Source organism: Siphateles boraxobius, unplaced genomic scaffold (genome assembly GCF_051911475.1).
Source record: "Siphateles boraxobius isolate OS27281-9 unplaced genomic scaffold, OSU_SipBor_1 19, whole genome shotgun sequence".
Taxonomy (NCBI): Eukaryota; Metazoa; Chordata; class Actinopteri; order Cypriniformes; family Leuciscidae; genus Siphateles; species Siphateles boraxobius.
Genome location: NW_027508799.1, coordinates 33,893,986 through 33,915,000, shown reverse-complemented (window position 1 = coordinate 33,915,000; position 21,015 = coordinate 33,893,986). Strand labels below are relative to the sequence as shown.

The 21,015-nt window shown below is 37.9% G+C and overlaps 1 protein-coding gene across 2 annotated transcripts in view; it reads right to left on the bottom strand.

The window, feature by feature from the left end:
• The window catches only part of grm8a (glutamate receptor, metabotropic 8a), a 241,508-nt gene that overhangs the window by 11,378 nt on the left and 209,115 nt on the right, over positions 1-21,015 (bottom strand). The window contains exon 9 of one of the 2 annotated variants that reach the window (XM_077235156.1): positions 11,764-12,699. The exons of the other annotated variant lie outside the window; for it this stretch is intronic. Coding sequence (XP_077091271.1) covers positions 11,764-12,699 — 936 coding nt within the window. The remainder of the gene's footprint in view (positions 1-11,763; positions 12,700-21,015) is intronic. 2 annotated transcript variants of the gene reach the window in all.

Here is a 21,015-nt window from a genome sequence, read left to right as displayed (position 1 = left end):
ACACTAAACTATCCTGTCCTCCACACCACAAACACACACACACACACACACACACACACACACACTAAACTATCCTCTGACCTCCCACACCACACACACACACACACACACGCACGCACACACACACACACACACACACACACACACACACACACACACACACACACACACACACACACACACACACACACACTAAACTATCCTGTCCTCCCACACCACAAACACACACACACACACACACACTAAACTATCCTCTGACCTCCCACACCACAAACACACACACACACACACAAACACACACACACACACTAAACTATCCTCTGACCTCCCACACCACACACACACACACACACACTAAACTATCCTGTGACCTCCCACACCACACACACACACACACACACACACACACACACACACACACACACACACACACACACACACACACACACACACACACACAGACAGACACACACACACACACACACAGACACACACACACACACACTAAACTATCCTCTGACCTCCCACACCACAAACACACACCCACACACACACTAAACTATCCTCTGACATCCCACACCAGACACACACACACACACACACGCACGCACGCACGCACGCACGCACACACACACACACACACACACACACACACTAAACTAACCTCCGACCTCCCACACCACACAAACACTTTGTAAAGAAAGATATATATACAGTATATTCAAAGCACATACCTATAGACTAAACACATAATATAAATGTGCCCGCCGTTTTCACAGATTCACGTTTTTGAAGTTTACACAGAGATGATAACGTTTTAATTTTTTTTCAAAACTTGGAACCTATTTCAAAGTTTGCGTTCTTGAGCCACCAAACACTGTTGTCATGCAAATGAACGGCCAGAACGCATTACATTTTTTTTGTTTTCTGTTAAAACGGTGTCGTGTAAGCGGCCCCTAAATTAATAACTAACGATTTTTACAACGCAAGTGAATCAATCAAAACTCTTACTTTAGGTGGACAATAACTTTATTCTAGAGCTGCTGTAAAGCCAAACAATCTGTTACTTTAATTTCCAACTGTAAAGCTGCTTTGAAACAATCTGTATTGTTCTGTACTGTATTGCAGGAATGCGTATATATATATATATATAACATGCTGTCTAGCTTTCGGATCAGAGCTCATGTGTTCTGGTTGTTGGTGAGGAGATGCTGTTGGTTTATTGCTGATCTGTTTCTTCGCCGCCCACACAAATAGAAGGACGGATTGCAATAAAATCTGAATTACTGTTGCTGCATGATCCAATAGCAAAGCACACACACACACGCACACACACACCGCTCACCAGAAATGACCTGTGCAGTGTCAGTCCTTCCTTTGCCTGCCAATTCCCCTGTTGTTTCATGAAGCTTCTCAATGCCCTCATGTCACTCTTAATTAGTTTTGAAGAATCCGTGTCCAGAAGCAGCCAGCAGACTATCACCCTGCACTTCTAATAGTCCTCCGTCTCCAAAGCCCGCGGCTCACAGAACTCATTGGATCAGGTTTGTAAAGGCTATTTCTCAGGTGACGGCACATGTTATTTTCTGGGCCGGCGAGCACAACCCCATGTGTTCGTGTTGCGGTGGAGTTTGGGATAGTAAAAGTAAAAAAAAAAAAGAAACAGATCACAGAACTTCAGTATTTCTTATGTCACTCAACAGGCCACATGAACATTGGGATCTGCTGCAAAAAAACATTTTTTTGCATTTATTTATTAACTCCTGCATGATCATGCATGAGGCACTGCGAATAACGCGAGCACAATGCTTAAACACGTATAGAAAAACAATGGAAAAGTAGTGCAAACAGGTTCTGTGTTAATGGCCCATTATAACAGATTTTTGATATCTGGGTTTGACGGCATATGTGTCTTTCAGCACTTGCACATGTGCGTAACCAATTCACGCTTTTCATCTGAAACACGAACTATGGGTGACAGCTGTCCGAGAGCAACCAAGTTAACTTTGTGTGAGTCGCTCACGGCATGCACAGGTACGAAAACTATTTTTTGTCGCATAAGAAACAGCTGAATAGTCCATGTTTTCTCTTTCCTTCCTCAGCAGCTGTAATGGATAGCCTACTTTAAAACCAGCATGGGAAAAAAAACACACACACACACACACACACACACACACACACACACACACACACACACACACACACACACACACACACACACACACACACACACACACACACACACACACACACACACACACACACACACACACACACACACACACACACACACACACACACACTGGTGCTGAGACAACATCTGTTGGCCACCATAAACAAATGTGTGAGATTTCCTTCTTTGAATGAATTAAAACAGGAAGCTGTTTAAAATAAATCGTTAGGTCGCTCAAGCCCAAGAGGCTTGAAAACAGCGCTCAATTAAATCATATTTGAGAGAATAACTCTGACATGATGTGGAATTAATGTTCAAAATAGATTTGCATCAGAGTGGAAAAGCTCTCTAAATTGTTTACGAATCTTTGACTGAAGAAATTAACTTCACAGAACAGTTAAAACTTTTAAATCAACATGAAATTGTGTTCACGGCTCATTTAACTTAGTGGCAGAATATTCTGCAAGTTTATTAGGCAATATCAGCTACATAATCTTAAGTATTCTGCGTTAACTTTTAGTCAAGCTGAATCAAAATGACAATGACTTGTTAAAGTCAGCATGAAACGGAAGTTGTGCTAGTCTTTTCTTCTCTATTGCGCAGTATATCGAGTAAAACGGATTCAGGAACAAGAACAAATGTGGGCGGGGCTTGATTTTGTCTGTGGGGAATTGATTGGATGGTTGTGGTTTGCTACTGGCTGATCTCATGTGAGTGACAGGTTTAGCCCCGCCCTCATCATCAGAGAAAAGAGGATGTCACTGCAAGAGGGAGGGGAAGATATTCTGATTAAAGATGGTACATGAATTAAAAAAAATAATGATGTGCTCGGATAAATAATTTATAATCGGCCTACTTAAAAAAAGTTTATTTTATCATTTTATTATTTTATTGTCTTGTTATTTTATTGTTTCTCTTACATATAAGCTTGATGATTTTAAACAAGTATTATTATTAATTGCTTAATGTCATTATTTTGATATAATATTTACACCTTTGTATATAAGATAAGTAGAAGTAATACACTTCATTTGTCTATTTTGTTATTTTATAAGAAGTCCTTATTAGGTGCATGGCACCAGATGTGGGCCTCCATGCCCATGTTTATAATACACACTGCAATACTCCATAAATAAACAAGAATTGCCAAGAATTTTGATTTTAACACACGCGCTCGGCTTATACACAGGCTAGCGGTAGCGATTAGCAGCTGATATTCCTGTTCATGTGTGTTATCAGAGTGATGGAAGCAAGACTGACACCCATCTGTTCACCCAATCACAAGACACGCAGTTGCATGACAATTAATCAAAGCCGGATTAGCCACACATATGCCAGTGCACTAACTAGACACAGATGTTATACCTATAAACACTGACCGCTAGGTACACATTTGCCCCTCAAATTTGACTGTGAAACATCAGCACAACTTGGATTTGTTGTTCATCAGATTGTAGGTGTCTGTCATAAAACGAAGAGATACATGAATGAACCCCAGTGTGAATGTTTGATCGCAGAATTCGCTGCCCGAAGAACAAAAACCAAAAAAACCAAACAAAAAAATCCAATTAGATAATGATGGAGGGAAAAAACTCTTTTTATTAATTTAGTAGTTCCCAATATAAATTTAAGACTGTGTCATGAATAGGCACAACACAATAAAACAATACACTGACAAATGGTACTACACCCATACGTTTCTTTTAAAAATTATTATAATTTTTTTTATTCTGCAAATCACCATATTAGAATAATTCCTGAAGGATCATGTGACACTGAAGACTGCATGATGTAATAATGCTGAAAATTCAGGTTTGATCACAGGAATAAATTACACTTTACAATATATGCACATAGAAAACTGTTATTTTAAATTGCCATAATATTTCACAATATTACTGTTTTTACTATATTTTTGATCAAATAAATGCAGCCTTTGGGTGTGCAAAATTATTTCCGACCCCAAACTTTGAACCTAAAACTTAAAATAATATAATATACAGATATTTTCAAAATCTGCTTAAAAAGCTGAGAGGGCATGTCTGAATGAGAATGATATTTGTGAGTGACACAATATCCAAAGAAAATGCCATCAGCTTTGTGTATAAATGACATGTGTCCAGCTGTGCTGTCCGACAGACGGTTCTTTAACACCGACATCATCTTTAATGGGTTACAGACCTAGAAATCATCGCACTAGCGCTCAGTGGCTTAGTGTCATTTTTCCTGTTCGATAAACAGATTCATTTGGCTAATTGAACACTATAAAAAAATCAATGTGTTTCAATATGTAATGTGAAGACCGTGTGTGAGAGAGAGCTCAACGCAAACATCACTTTAGTAATGCATTCCTGTGCAAATTAATGAGCAAATTAATTATGTGCATTTCTTTTTCTTTTTTTCACTTGGAAATTAATCCAAGAATTTTTTTTTTCATTTGCACGTCATATACCAACGCAAAGTGAAATGTCTAAACAGAAGTGGACCTGCGTTATCATACATCATATTAATGTCTGCATAAATGTATGACTTTTAACACATACTGTACGCCTTATGCATAGTGCAACTACATTATGCAACCACAGACAAACTAATTAAATGCATTTTTGTCCAACATGAACAATTGTCAATGTGTATACAATTGTATACAGTAGTCAACATTTGAGGTGGATCAAAACCTTTCATCAAAGTTATGCATGAATAGTGAACAATACCCATTCTAGTCTTAGGACAACTTTGATGAACTTTTTTGATACACTTCAAATGCTGACTACTGTATATTACACACACACACACACACACACACACACACACACACACACACACACACACACACACACACACACACACACACACACACACACACACACACACACACACACACACACACACACACACACACACACACACACTAAAAGGACCACTGACATTGTCGTATTGTACTGGAGAACATATAGTAACTCGTTTCTCAGTGTGAGATTGGGCTTTGAAGAAAAAGCAAGCGAAAGCAATAAAGAAACCATTCAAACAAACAGAGCCAATCACTTCTCAAACGAGAGTGTTGCTGGTATGACTGTATCTGACCTGATCCCTGGCTTATTGTTTGCAGATTTGACTCTACCTTGAGTTATTCCAACTATTCCTATTTTGTACAGTGTTTTCTCTCATGGCCGCAGAGGCGATTTTCCATCGCACACAGATTACCCATGATTAATAGCACAGCGCATGGCACACTAAGGACTTGAGCAGGAATATCATCCGCTGAGAAGACTTCATTACGACCAGTGCTTTTTGTGGCAGGTTCACCTTCATGCATTATGATATTAGCAGAGCAAATGTAACTATAGCTTATCTAATCTGAGGTAATACGGCTTTCACTGCACAGCATGATCCTACACAGGAGGAGAAATAGCGTGATATGTGTGTCCAGAACAGATATGATATATTACAAATAAGAAGAAACAGCCTTAGCTAGCACATTTATAAAGATCAAATGAGGCGTATATTCGTTTTACAGGATCTAAATAGCAGAACATTATTTCTAAGGTCACCAAAATGACAAATACGGAAAATAGTTTCAGAGATTGTAGTGGAAATTATTTAATTTTTTTTCAAAAAGAAAACACCACCAAACACTTTGTCTTTGATTCACAACACCCTGAAGAAGAAAGGAGGCAGAACTAATCGTGAACAAAGCTGGCCTTCAAGGAATTAAAGCCACTAAAGTGAAACAAAAACATCTAAATGTCACATAAAGATCCAGTTTAGGTATGGTGTCTCGGATAGAGTAATTGAAATTACTGCGCAGGGAGTGCAAGCTGATTGTGTTATTTCAGTCATAATATTCCTTATGCAAACTTAAATCTTCATAACATCATTCATCACTGAAAAATGGTATAATATTTCACGCTCCAGCGAGAATATGCTTACACCCACGAGAGGATTATCATAACAGGAGTGCAGTTACTAAGAACTTTGCCACGTTTCAGATCATGTTGTAATATGACTGTGCATATCAATGTATTTCACCCACTGATCCGCTTGAAACGTGCATTTACACGCTGAGCCAAGTCACTTACAATTACAAAAAAAGCCCGGGACAAAACACATTTCCATAAATGTTGGCTAACAGCCATTGTATAGTTCTACAGAGACTCAAAACTTGACTTCAAAAAAATCAAAATAGTCCAAGCTTAAATCAATTTACCATGCATATCAATTATTTGAGGAACGCATGGGGCTCCCGAATGGAGATCGGGTCACACAGTGAAAGTAATATGATTTATATGAGACCTGAAATATGATTCTACAATTTGCAGAGCCAACTTCGAACAAATCTTTTACAATTACAAAAACAGCACTGTACAATGGGGGGAAAATGGCATCTCCATGACCGCTAATAATGTAAATTTCGGCTAAAAGCCATTATATTTATATATTTATGTATATATATATATATATATATATATATTATGGACCCATGGGTCTATTGTTCTACTGAGACTCGCATCAAAACTTGGCTTAACCCAAGCTTATATCTATTAAGCAAGCATTTCAATTATGAGGAATGCATTTCTAAATGGGGCTCCCGAATGGAGATCGGGTCACATGGTGAATTTAAAACCCAATAAAACGATCTATCAGTTGTTTATATGAGACTTGTAATGTGATTCAACCACACGCAGAGCCAACTTCCAACAAATCTTTTATAATTTGAAAAAAAACACTGTATAATGGGGAAAAAACGCCAAAGAAAAAACTGGTAATAATGTAAATTTTGGCTAGCAGCCATTATATTGTTCTTACATCAAACCTTGACTTCAAAAAAAAAATCTAAAAAACCCAAGCTTAAATCAGTTTACCGATGCATTTCAATTATATCAGGAACGCATGGGGCTCCCGAATGGAGATCGGGTCACACGGTGAACTTAACGAAACCCAATAAAATGATCTGCCAGTGATTTATGCGAGACCCGTAATTTGATTCCACAGATATGTGGAGTGATTATCTTAACCAGTCACCTCTGGAAGCCATTGATTTCCCGAGGAGTTGTGAGCACGCTGGCCGCTGTTCATGCAGCACTTTATTGACTCTTTATGATTCTGCAGAGTCTCTGCATTGGAAATGTCAAAGTGCACGTATTGGTTTTTGGCGGTGATACCATTCTCCAATGCAGGAGTGTAGATCGTATCACGCTTGATATCTTTATGCTAGTGGAAAATGGAAAGGTAATAGACGCCGCAATGAAAATCCACACAAATTGATTTTTGAAGCATTAACCAAAGCACATTTTTAATAATGGAGGCATATTTTACAGGTGGTGGAGTTTTATCTACTTCTCTACTCTATTATGGTTCTTTTCACAAATGCTGCAACCGATACGACATTCACTCTTTGTAATGATATTAATTTAGTGTAGTCATTTTTTCATTACAAACCAATTATGAAGCCCTTTTGCTTGGTGTGGTTGCCAATCAGACGACAGTTCAATAAATATAGACTCAAGGTCATGTTTTATTATTCGTGACAAAGGGAACTGCTCGTTTTTTTCTCAATAAGATGTCTTTGTTTTCTTATCAAATGATTCATGGTGTTGCTTTCTTATCTTGAGTAATGCGATGGGTTGGGGGTCTATGTTAATAGAATGCCATCCATCCCACAGTTCTAGCGTTAAATAAGAATATAAATAAGCTTGTTAGTGTAAGGAATAATTGGTATATCCATAATTGTCTCTCTTGGCTAGCACACAGCGCAGCAGTCACAGTGAGAGGCTAATGTGACTAAAGAGCAATGTGGTAATGAGCTTTTATCGTGATCCACTGTGAAAGCAACTCAAACACAAGAGTTTTAGCATCCAATCAACCACTGAATAACTTGTTTGCATAGATATTATACTTCTATGGCTTTTAAAAACAATCAAAAGTTCATCCAAAAATGTATATTCTGTCATTGTTTACACAACTTCACATCGAAGCTTGTTTACATTTTTTTTTTAAAGATAGTTGTGACTTTTTATCTCACAATCGCGAGTTTACATCTCACAATTCTGACATTATAACATTCAATTGCGAGTTTATATCTCACAGTTCTGAGAAAAGATGTCAATTGCAAGTAATAAAGTCCAATTATAAGGAAAAAAAGACTGACTTTGCAATATAACACGCAATAGCGACTTTAAATCAATTCATTCTGACTTTATAACACGCAATTGCGACTTTATATCACGCAATTCTGACTCTATAACACCCAATTGTGACTTTATATCACGCAATTCTGACTTCATAACGCGCTATTGCAAATTAAAAAATCAAAGCAAGCTTCCATAACCTAATGTTGTTCCAAACTTATATGCCATGTTTTTTTTTTTCTGTGCAATACTAGGACTGGAACATAAACAATGACTGAATTTCAATTTTCTTTTAGGGCTAAGCTATCCAGAGTCTTCATACATTTCAGAGATACTTCTTGAGTTGCACATGGTCTGATCAATATTGCCACCCACCTGATCGCCTCTGACCCATTTGTCTGTTTCCTACAAAGCACCTGAAGCTAATATCCATCAGCCTGAGAGTGTGTGTGAAACCCTGGTCTCGTTTTCCTTAGGTTAGCCTTTTAACATGTGAAATGTTCTGGAGACTATTGCCTGCTGGGTCAGGTGAAAGGGTAACCAGCAGGCGATGTTATTATCTGAAGCCCACAGCCACCCATAGCTCACACACAGAAACACACCACATCTTCTTAATGCTAACTGGAGGACTGGAGAATCAGATGCATATAGGAACTAGACACTGCTGTAAAGAAAAGTTATATACTGGGCTAGCATCGGAAAATGGTTTGCGTTTCAGGGCTGAGAAAGAATATTATACATAATATTGCTAAAATTGTTCTAAATTACAGATAAATAGTAAACCATAATAATGAGCCTTTCAAAAATAAAAGAAGTGCTCAAGCACATGCATAAAGCTTGGAGCAGCAAACCGGCAAAAGTAATGATTATAAATGTGTCGAAAAAGATAAATCTGAAACGAGAACATTTTAACAATTATTAATAAACTACGTCGGTGGCAAAGATGAAGTTGACGACTCTGACTCTCATCGTCACAGTATGGTGGATGCGCATCTAAAGAGAAATGCACATTAAGCACTGTAATAATTTAGCTTTTCACACTACGCACAAACACTTGAATATGCGCCCAATAATAGCGTACATTTATGTATGTTTAAGTTAGAGAGAGCGGCCATACAAAGTGAGTAAAGTTAGGCTACTACTTACATGTTTCAAATGATAAGCCATTTTTGATGTCAATGAATGAAAGGCCAACATTTCCTGGCCAAGATAATCCCTTCATGAACCAGTCATGTTAAAGCGGCACTATGCAGGATTTCCGTTTTTTGTCAAACAGAGTACTTGTATTTAACGTTACTGTCATAAATACAACTCACGCAGAGCGTGACAGTCTATGATCTGCACTCACGGCCTCTGCACTTTATAATAATAAAGTAGCCTACCGCGTTAGGCTTACCTGAGCCTAAATGCCTGATGACATCAATAAAGTTACATCATGCACGTCGCATTATTTCGTAACAATCTCCACAAACAACGTGTAGGCTTATTTATGTCCTGATAATTATGTGAGATATTGACTGTTCTCATGATAATCGCAGGAATCAACTTTAACAGTGAAAGCCTGACTGAGAAGGTCTCTTGTCCGGTTCCTCTCGCTGTCAGATTCTCGTTTCCTTTTTCTAGATTCTTCCGACCGCGCTTTCTTCGTTTTTTTCGCCATTCTGAAAATGCAGGTCCGATATTTACTCGTGTCTGACTCCTCGCTCGGTCAGTCTGCCGTTTCCTCTTTCTCAGTTCCTCCGACAATGCTTTCCTAGCTTTCTGCTTCTTATATGCCGGCTTTGCCATGGGACGATAGTTGTTCTTATAGCTAGCCGGATCCTGGATAAGGGCATGTATGCGTGTAATGTGTGCAGTGCCGTAAAGCAATTCGTTACATCGCGAGAGCTGGAATCACGCGATACTTCCTGACGGCAGTCCGCCGGCCCAAAGTTGCAAGTGCGGTTTCTCCACTCACAGGCCCCAGAGGGGGGCGAGACGACCACCATTCAACCCGAAAAGAGTCATCTAACCATTCCAATAACTCTGAAGCGGTTCAGATAAGCTAAAAAAACTTCATAGTGCTGCTTTAATGCTGTCCGTCATACGTGACTTTCGCCACTTATTGTGGATTTTTTTTTTCTGCCACTAACCGACTAATTAAAATGTAAAAGACTCCTCTAGTTGACTAACGTTTAGTTGATTATTAGAGGACTCAAATGCCCCAAAAAAAAGACAGCAGAAATTCTTAATAAAAAAATAAAATAAAAATAAAAAACATGCATAATTGATCATTGCTGTAACTTTGGGGCAGCCCGACTTAAATGCACAAATTAAAAGCAAATCTTCTAAAAAAATAAAATAAAATAAACACTTGCATTATCGATCATTGCTGTAACTTTTGAGGGGGAGTGCCGGGACGGTTGAAACACTTTTCAGATAAACGTCGTTTTCTAAGATAAGGTTACAGATAGATTTTTTTTTGAGTGTGTGATCAACAACTCACATATGTGTTCTCTTAGTATCATGTGTTATTCGGTAGAAACATAGAATGATTTAAGTAAAAATTTACTTTGAACGGGAGTTGGGTTTTGTTTCAATCGTCCCTCCACAGCGGGACGATTTAAACACAGGGGTGGGACGGATGAAACATAACAGTTTAAACGGTAACTATTCATCTAATTCTTGTTTTTATGAACAATACCTGACAAGTAACTTATGTACATATTGTTACAAACATATTTTGTCATTTATTTTCATTTTAAGGTTCATATTAACATTTTTGTTCTGTCGCCCAATAAACAGTCGGCGATAAGCCTTTGTGCATTTTGCGTAATCTTTCTAATAGGCTATTTTGAAGAAGACAGACAAATCCGTTTACAATTAATTATTACATTTATTCCTTGAGTCATATTGAGTTATTTAGTCATATTGAGTGTTTTCCTATGACCAGGTTTAACTGGCACGAGTCACTGTTCAACCGTCCCGACAGCGCCTCCAGCCATTTAAACCTGTTTTGTCCGTAAACTAAAAAAACTCTGATATTATACACTTAAGGGTGTGATGCAGTACTAATACACCTGCCATATTATTATTACAATGGCACATGAAACAATAAATACAACTTGTCAGTCAAAAAAAAGTACCGCACAAAAGATTTCACTAACCACACTCAAAAACAGCTTTCCGGCTCTAACTTTAAAACGGCAAGACGTAAAGAAGAAATGTTTTTGCGGGACTGATAGGCATTGCGTGCTGTACGTGCTGACGAAATTTGACGTACATAACGTGAGTGGTTTTCAAGGAAATCTCAATGTTTCATCCGTCCCGCGTTTCAATCGTCCCGGCTCTCCCCCTACTCGAAAATTCATGCCAGTTCCTACCAAAACTAAGAGAACAACCAGGGCACACGCATTTACTATGGAAAGCAATTATTTGCAATGACATTGAGGATTTCGTACGGATTTCGTAAATCTCACTTACCCTTTCTGCTGATTGTGCGGTGCCAAAGAAGATGGGTATAAAAGCTAACCAAATAATGCAGGTAGTGTACATAGTAAATCCAATCGGCTTGGCCTCGTTGAAGGTCTCTGGCACACCGCGGGTCTTGATGGCATAAACAGTGCATGTGACCATCAAAAGGATGCTGTAGCCCAGCGAACAGATGAGCGACAGGTCAGAGATGTCGCATTTGAGAACCCCGCGGGCCTTCACCGGGTCGGACGTGCGTTGCTCGCCGTAGTCCACGACCGTGTGAGGCGGGTCGACGGCGAACCACACGAACACGCCGAGCAGTTGCACAGAGATCAGGCTGAAGGTGATGACCAACTGGGAAGCGGGGCTGATGAAGCGTGGGGCCGCCACCGACTTCTTGCCTTGTTCGAAGATGCGATGGATACGGTTGGTTTTGGTTAACAGAGCCGCGTAGCTGAAGCACATTCCCAAACCCAAGAACACACGCCGGAAAGAGCACACGGCCAAAGTCGGAGTGGCGATCATCAAGAAAGTGATGGCGTAGCACAAAAAAATGCCCGTCAGCAACACGTAGCTCATCTCTCGACCAGATGCACGGACGATGGGTGTGTCGTTGAAACGGACGAAAGTAACCACCACAAAACTAGTAGCCATGATGCCAAGAACCGCAACGAACACGGGCACGGCGGCCCACGCCGAGTGCCACTCGAGTTTGATAATGGGGATTGGGATGCATCCGGTGCGGTTGCGGTCCGGACGCTGCTCATACGGACAGAGCTCGCAGATGAACTCGCTGGCCTGGAAGTGGTAGCCTTCGCATCGCTCGCAGTGCCAACAGCAAGGCACGCCCTTCACGACCTTCTTCCTTTCACCCATTTGGCAAGGCACACTACACACTGAGATGGGAAGATTAGGGTCGCCTGTTCGCCAGTGCATGCCGTCCACCTGCAAAGGACAAGGAAAATAAGTCCAAAGGTGAAGACCAGAGGCATAGTGGAAAAATAAGGGTTTCACTTTATTTTTATGGATATCCCTTTAAAGGATAATTCCGGTATTTAGCACTTTGAGTCTGTTTTATAGTTTGTTTTGGATGAACTAGAGTGGTGGACACAGAAATTTTGACGATGGTCCTGTCTCGACTTTTTGACTCTTTTAGAACCGTCTTTGATCGCTTCAGGGTGGCTGACTACCGGCATGCACAAACATGCCCTTGAAACAACCCTTAACGTTTGTTTTCAAAGCTGTGCAACTCACCGATTGGTTAGTGTTGTTCATTGATGATTAAAAACAAATATATCGGCACAATGTATGATTTCAATCCGTGTTATTTGCTATAGTGGAACTATTTTTCAGATACCCCACAACCGCGTATAAACTTCCGCTCGATATTTGAGTCTGAAGCGTTAGCACACTCCCGACCACTTGATGGCGGTAGCGCAGTAATATCAACGAGCAATGAGTACTCCAACAGAAAAATCAACGCGATTTTACAAAATGCCTAATAAAACACGACATAAACTGTATTTCGCTACGTTACTTGTTTTGGAACATCAAGGAACACCACTAACCACTCGGTGAGTTGCACAGTTTTGAAAACGAACGTTAAGGGTTGTTTTAAGGACATGTTTGTGCATGCCGGTAGACAGCCACTCTGAAGCGCTCAAAGGCTACCAGTTCATTTTAGAATAAAGTACAAGGTACTTTTATATACTTTTAAAGCTTTGCATGGACTGGCACCAAAATATTTCTGAAATTATACATTTGAGTTGCTCACAGAGATCCCTGAGATCACAAAATCAGCTGCTCCTTGAAATTCCTCGGTCACGTCTAAAAACTAAAGGAGATCGTGCTTTCTCAGTCGCTGCTCCTAAGTTGTGGAATGGGTTACCAGTGTTCATCAGATCCTCTACTACTGTAACCATGTTTAAATCTCAGCTTAAGACATATTTGTTTGATGAAGCCTTTGCTGACCGCTAGTATTTTATACCTTCTTCATTTTTACATTGTATTCTTTCTTGTATTTTCTTGTGTTTTATCTAATTCGTTTGAAATTGTACAGCACTTTGGTACACAGTGTGTTTTTTAAGGTGCTTTATAAATAAACTTTGATTTGATTTGAAAGGCGATTCTAAAATAGTCAAAAAGTCGAGAAAGGACCATCGTCAAATTTTCTGTGTCCACCACTCTAGTTCATCCAAAACAAACTAGAAAACATTCAAAGTGCTAAATACCGGAATTATCCTTTAACACATTCTGTTGACTGTAAATAATGTTGCACCTACATGTTTACTAACTCTCATTAGAGTTTTAATAGAGTATGACCGAGTGCAAGCAAGTTCGTCTAAAATAATTCTGTTTTCAGCTTCAGAATCATGAATATTTTTAATCTGGTGTCACTGTTGTCCTATGCATTGGGTTATCAGCACCAAGACCAAGCCTGTTCATTTACACCCAGTGTCAAATCAAATTTAGCAGTTTAATCAACAGTTAATTTTTTGTTAACCTTTTATCATATGTCTTGGAGTATCGCAATACTATCGTATCATGAGTTCAGAATCGTTATACTATGCATCGAATCGTGACATGAGGGTATCGTTATACGCCTAGTAGTTTAATTTTACACACCCTCTATCTTTTAAATCTGAGTGGAAAGAATATAACTTCAGCAATGTAGATATTGAATTGTTTGTAGTTTCAGTAAGTAAATGGAGCCCTTTAATGTGACCCACATACACACTGTAAACAGTAAAACGTCCACATGCAAAGGATAATGAAAAAAGTCCTGTCAAAGACAAAGAGCAGAGGCGCAGTGTTGAATTAGAAACTGTGCATTCAAAAGAAGTCTCATTACCCACACAGATGCATCACACCAGTGTAGGTTGTGTCATATTTGAGGAAGAAATAGTTTTATTATTCCTTAGCGCCTGCAAGCTGTGGAAAATAAGAAGCCAACGTTGCTCTTTTAAGTGCAGCTTCAGTTTGGCTCCCGGGCACAACTTTGATGACAGATATATTTTGGGACAAACTTGTGCCAGAGGCAGTTGAGATGAAATAAATAACATGACAAACCCAGAGATTGACGGCAAAATTTAATGCACAGATCTATTAAGCAAGGAATAATTGATGACGGGCCATTGAATTATTCAAAAATGATGCATACCCGAGGTTGTAATGTGGCCACAATGTAAATTTCTAATAATTCAATGGACCAGATTCAATTATTCAGCTTAAACTACAGTTACCTCAAGACATTGTTCAGATGTTGTATTTCAAGACATTTGTCAGGTTTTTGTCCTTAAAATGCTTCCTATTTCTTTTATTTCATCACATTAGTTTTTGGTTCCCAGAACATTCTTTTTAAGGTTTGCCAGGAAAGTTTTCTTAACAGAAATCAAAAGTTTTTGGTTTGTAGAATGTTATTCTAACGTTCCCCTAAACTCAGTTCATCATGTTAAATCTTACATATTCATACATCCGTTATTAAAAAATAACTACCCTGCAACCTGGGCTATTTTATGGTTGCAAAAAATAAGACATAAAAAGAAACGTTCCTAGAATGTTATTATTTAGTTCCCAAAACAATAACCAAACAGAAACCAAATAGTAACGTTAGGGGAACGTTCTTTGTTTAACGTTCTCTACTAATAGTGAAACCGTAAGTTTATCTGCTTCAAGAACAGCACCATTGTTACATCGCTAGTGAGAAATCTCATGTAGCTTTTAAATTGATAAACTACTTTTCTGCTAAAAAGGTCAGAGCAGCACTGATCTCTGTGTGAGTGTGTTTGAGTGGGAGAAATAGAGTATGTGATATCCGTACATATTAAAACTTAATTTTGTGGTAAAAAACGTTATTTTTGGTAGTTTTTATCCCATTGTTTACTATATTTATTTGCTTGGTCAGTGTCGTTGTGGATATTGGTCTCTTTGCTGTTGTCGGCTCTTAAGACCTTTGAAATAACTGAAATCATTTGGCGAAGTGATATAGAACTGTAATGTGGACAAGCCCTGCTGGAACTACTTTAGCCCTGCGTTTCCCTGAAAATAACTGCACACCTTAGAATGTTTGTCAACCAATCAGATTCAAGCATTCAGCAGCCCAATAGTATCCACAGTATTCCTACGCCCGATGACGCTTTGCGCGATTTATGGGTGTAGCTTCCGTTAAGCTGTAAACAATCAGTGAAAGGCTCACTCTATGAACGCAATAGGTTAAACATGTCACAATGAGATGACATTTATCTACTCACCCTTCAACCATCCAACATTAAAAGGAAATTTAAAAGTGTAAAAGCATCAACAAGGTACTTGCAACAGACCAAATAACCTCAAAAGCACGAGTCTTTGGTTAAATATCACTGTAGAAGGCTAATATATATATATATATATGGTAACACTTTAGAATACGGTTCCTTCGTTAATGAATAACTACACAAGAACCAATGAGTAACACAATATTAACAATCTAGTAACTATTATTAACTAACAAGAAACTCTGATTAACGAACTAGTAAGTAATAGCGCACAGATGAAAGTGGTAGTTCACTATTAACTAATCAATAACTACTATTTTTTTAATGCTTCCCAGAGAACTACTGAAAAAGTTTATTAACAATCTAGTAACTACTACACTGAAAAAAATGATTATGACCCCTTGTAAATGTTACATGTTTTTATCTGGTTAATTTCACTGATTTTAATGTGTTATTTAATCCTACTTATTTTTTATGATTAATTTTCAAAGTTTAAAACATTTGATAGAAAAAATGTGTTTATCTAATGTTAAGTTTGTGTCTTTCTATACATTACATTAGGTTAGCTAAGGTTACATCGCCTAGCTTGTAGTTAAATTAACTTCTTAAGTGTAAGTTAAATGCGTGGAGAATTCAGTTTGTCTTGTTAGACTTATTTATAGTTTTTGGTAACGTTAGCCGAATAAAAGCAAAACAGTTTTGCGAATAACGTTAATTGTTCACCTTCCTGTCTGTCTAGGTTTGAAACGTTAGCCTGGCCAAGCCTAACCTTATTCCTGACTGGCTGTAAGCATGTTTTCTAATCTTGTCAATGTGTTAAGATTAGGACAAAATATATCTGTGGCGTAGCTAACATTAGGTGGCGAATCTTTACCGTTTCTTTAAAAGATTGTATTTGTTTCACACCCGTAGACCCGCCCTTACTCTGCCGCTGACTAACGGCTCTGGCTTCGACCAAAGAGGCTCCGACCGACCGTGATATTCTTGTGACTTGCGCAAAACGAAGCCATTTTGTTCTGAAGGCGCCAAGGGGAGCAGTCGTACGTGACGCACTCTTTTAAATGCTGAATCTAGCTCTGCAGTTTCGGTAAGTACGCAATTTATAATAACACTTTAAAACATTTAAAACGTTAGCTTCACCTTCCTTGCTGTCTGTCTAGGTTTGAAACTTACGTTAGCCTGGCCAAACCTAACGTTATTCCTGACTGGCTGTAATGTAAGCATGTTTTCTAATCTTGTCAATGTGTTAAGATTGGAACAAAATATATCTGTGAAATCGTGTTTGTAAAAGGTGGTTGATGTGCACTGACGGCAAGAGTTTATGCTTCTAACGTTACATAATGGCAGACCTAGGTAACATTAGGTGCCGAATTTACCGTTTCTCTAAAGGTTTGTATTTTTTTTCACACCCGTACCGTAGACCCGCCCTTACTGTGCATCTGACTAACGGCTCTGGCTTCGACAAAAGAGGCTGCGATCGACCGTGATATTCCTGTGACCCCACTTGCGCAAAACGAAGCCATTTTTGTTCTGAAGGCGCCAAGGGGCTAAAGCGCAGATGATCTGATAACACAGACAAGTAGCTGGAGTCCAGTGATCTTCATTTGAGATTTTCTTCTTTAATTAAAGTGTCATTCAGTTGGTCTTTATTCTGCCACAAGCTGTTTGTGCTACTAAATCTGCCATCAATACAGGGTGATATCCAGCAGTGTTAATGTTGAATATATTATTGCTATTTTGCAACGAAAGCCACTGCCGAACTGCAGCACACAGCGGTGATTCGAGAACGAATTTGTGGCTTTGAACGAATTGTGAGATTGAAGGACCTGTTCATAAATACAGCCACTTGCTTTGTCACCATAGACTGTTTCTTACTAAAGAATGAATGACTCGATGATGGATGACTCACTCATAAAGACAGTGACTTACCGCCACCTTCTGGCGATTTTAATTTAATGTTTAAAAGTATCACCTCGTTTTTACCATCATTGCATATTTATTGAACATTGTTTCATTTAAATAAAAGTATTGAAAAAAAAAATGAACTGGAAAAAATCGATTAAAAGGGGCAGATTTTGTCCCTTAATGGAAAAGGTGTGACTGCAGTCTAAGTGCAAGAGTGGTTACGGCATTCTAAAAAATTGGAGAACCACTGAACTAAGGAACAGGGATATGTAGAATTGCTCAAGTGCTACTGCTAAAGAGTGCATTGTCAATACAGCCTGTTACCTTGATTCAAATGTCTCCATAAGCTTAATGGAATTGGCCTGAAGCGAAAAATTAGAATGTCATTTTTTTTTGTCTAAAGACTACATATAAAATAGCTACCAAAGTTAATGTCGGGAACTGAAGTTTGACCAAAAGTAATGACTAAAAGTTGACAAAAAATGCAATGTCAACTAAAACTATGAAAGACAAAATTATTAAAACGTGACTAAGAGGACTTAAAAAAGGTCTTAAAAATCATTAAATTTGCTGTTAAAAAATGTGCAGATACCCTGCTTTAGCTAAAGAGGGCAATTTACAGAATGTATAATGAAGTCATTATGTATATATTTTTGAAGTTACCACAGATTTGAAATATTCTACAGTTTCAAGACATTGTTATTATTTATTGTATTTTAATAGTTGTAATCCTTTTACACAGGCTACAAGTGACATCAATCTTAAAAGGGGAGCAGTCCTCAAGGCACTTTGCATCTACCTTGGTGAGGATGATGGACAGCTCATTCGGGAGTATAAGGCAAGTCATTGTAACAAAATCACTGTGTTGACAGCAAAACTATGGCAGCTGTAGTCCTATCACTGTCTACACCCTGTCGTGTTTTGGGGTCTAGATTTATTATGGTGTGGAAGCCTGCTATTTATTTAAATCAATTAATGCAAAACTTGAAAAAATGCTCTAGCCACTAAACCATGTTACTACAGGATCGTAAGGATCATACTGGTGTTTTTATGTTCTAGCCCATTGATGGCAAATGCATTAACATTACCACTGACTATTTTCCAAAGCTTCAATTTTAGAAAATTAATTTTAACCATGCAAGTAGCCGTAAGGTTGAGAATATTTGTATAAAAATCAACAATTTGCTGCACAGTTTTCAAAGCAGGTACCATTTTTAAAACACACCCTGGTGCATTCAAGAACTCTGACATCCAATAATTAACAGACTCAGACAAACTTTGTGTTGAGGAAATTAAATCCTGAAGAGTAAAACCACATGGGTGTTGTCACAGAATGAAGTACATTTGTCTGTGTCTGGAGATTTTCATTAATTGGCTAAAACATTTTAAACCATCAGTTTGGTTCTTGAAATGATAAGGCAGGCTTTATTCATTATTTTTCTGATTTTTCAATGAAAAGACCAAAACCAACAATTTGTTAGTCCATCTCTCAATCTATTCTGACGTCTCTGCTTCATTTACAGAAAAGTTTTGATATTTTCCACATAATGCCATAAAAAAAAAATCTGTGGTTTGTTAATTCCCATGAACCTTTAACTGATCAAAATATTTTTATTAGTTGTAATGACCAGTGTAATTTTATATTGTAAATATAAAGAAATTTTAAATTTACAGGTCATTAAAATCTATTAACATACCCCCCCCCCCCCCCCCCCATTCTCTACAAATATACAGGACATCGAAGGAGATGACATCCAGAGAGACCTCCAGAAATCCGTCATGGGCGTGTGTGTTATCAACAAGGAGGGTGGAGAAATTGGAGCACATGATGACATAGGCATTTATGTTGAAGGAGAAATCATTCTGGCCAACATTGGATCTGTAGCCCAAGCATGTGCAATGTTGCTTGGAGTCATCTATATACTGAACATTGCTTACCCCAAAGAGTTCAAATACTCTTATGAATTTGTCCAAAAAGTGCTCTTGAAAATGGATGGAGAAAGGCTTTCCCCCAAAGTCCTTGGACTAAAGAACAAACTTGCTGGACTGTAGGATTTCTGCAGCCGCTCTTGAACGCCTCTAAGCTGCATTTTTAAATGTAACTTTGCCGTTTGTTGTAATTTCAGCATCAATTCCTCTGTGCATTGTTTAGCAGATGTGGACGGTTCTGGTACTATAGTATGTTTTGTTATTTGTATAGTACTGGTGTATTTTGTTATTTGTATATATTGTGCTCTTTCAAATTGGTGGTAAAAGGCTTTCCTCCAAAGTTCTCCAGTATATATGAATTTATATACAGCTATGGTTGTGAACATTTAAAGCTGTGCTGATATTTTACATTATTTTCTCAATGAATACCTTGAGTTCTAGAAATATGTGCTTGACTCAAAATGTTGAAAAAAAAATGAGTTAACTCTTTGTAAGTGTTTACAGTTTAATATAATCTCTCAAACGTTCCTCAGTAGTTGCTGTCTACCAGCTATTCTGGTACAACGTATGTTAAAAGATGATTCTTGGGCATTTTGTTATAAGAAAGCTATTTGAGAAATTGACTGCACTCTTGTTTGGGAGAGCAAAAATCTATCTCTTGGATCAGAAAAATAAAGTTAGAGTTGAAAATACTGGGTTTGCTTTTTTTTGTCTGAATATTAAGTTAAGATGTTCACATACTAAAATTAATGTTAATCCAATAGTTTTTTAATTAAAAAACTATTGGATTAACATTAATTTTAGTATGTGAACATTTAGCAAAATATAATTAAACAACACAAAAAATATATAATTAAACTCAACATAAAAAGTAAAGTCAACGTAAAAAATATAATTAAACTCAACGTAAAAAATATAATTAAACTCAACGTAAAAAATATAATTAAAATCAACTAAAAAAATATATCTGGATTTAGATGAATTTATTTCGTGCAACCCCTTGACATAATAAAATTAAGTAAACTCAACGTAACATTTTTTTCAGTGTATTAACTAAAAAGAAACTCTGATTAACAAATTAGGAAGTAATAGTGCACAGATGAAACTCATACTTCATACTTTTATGGGAATTACTAATTATTTGGATCCGTATTCTAAAGTGAAGATCATGGGA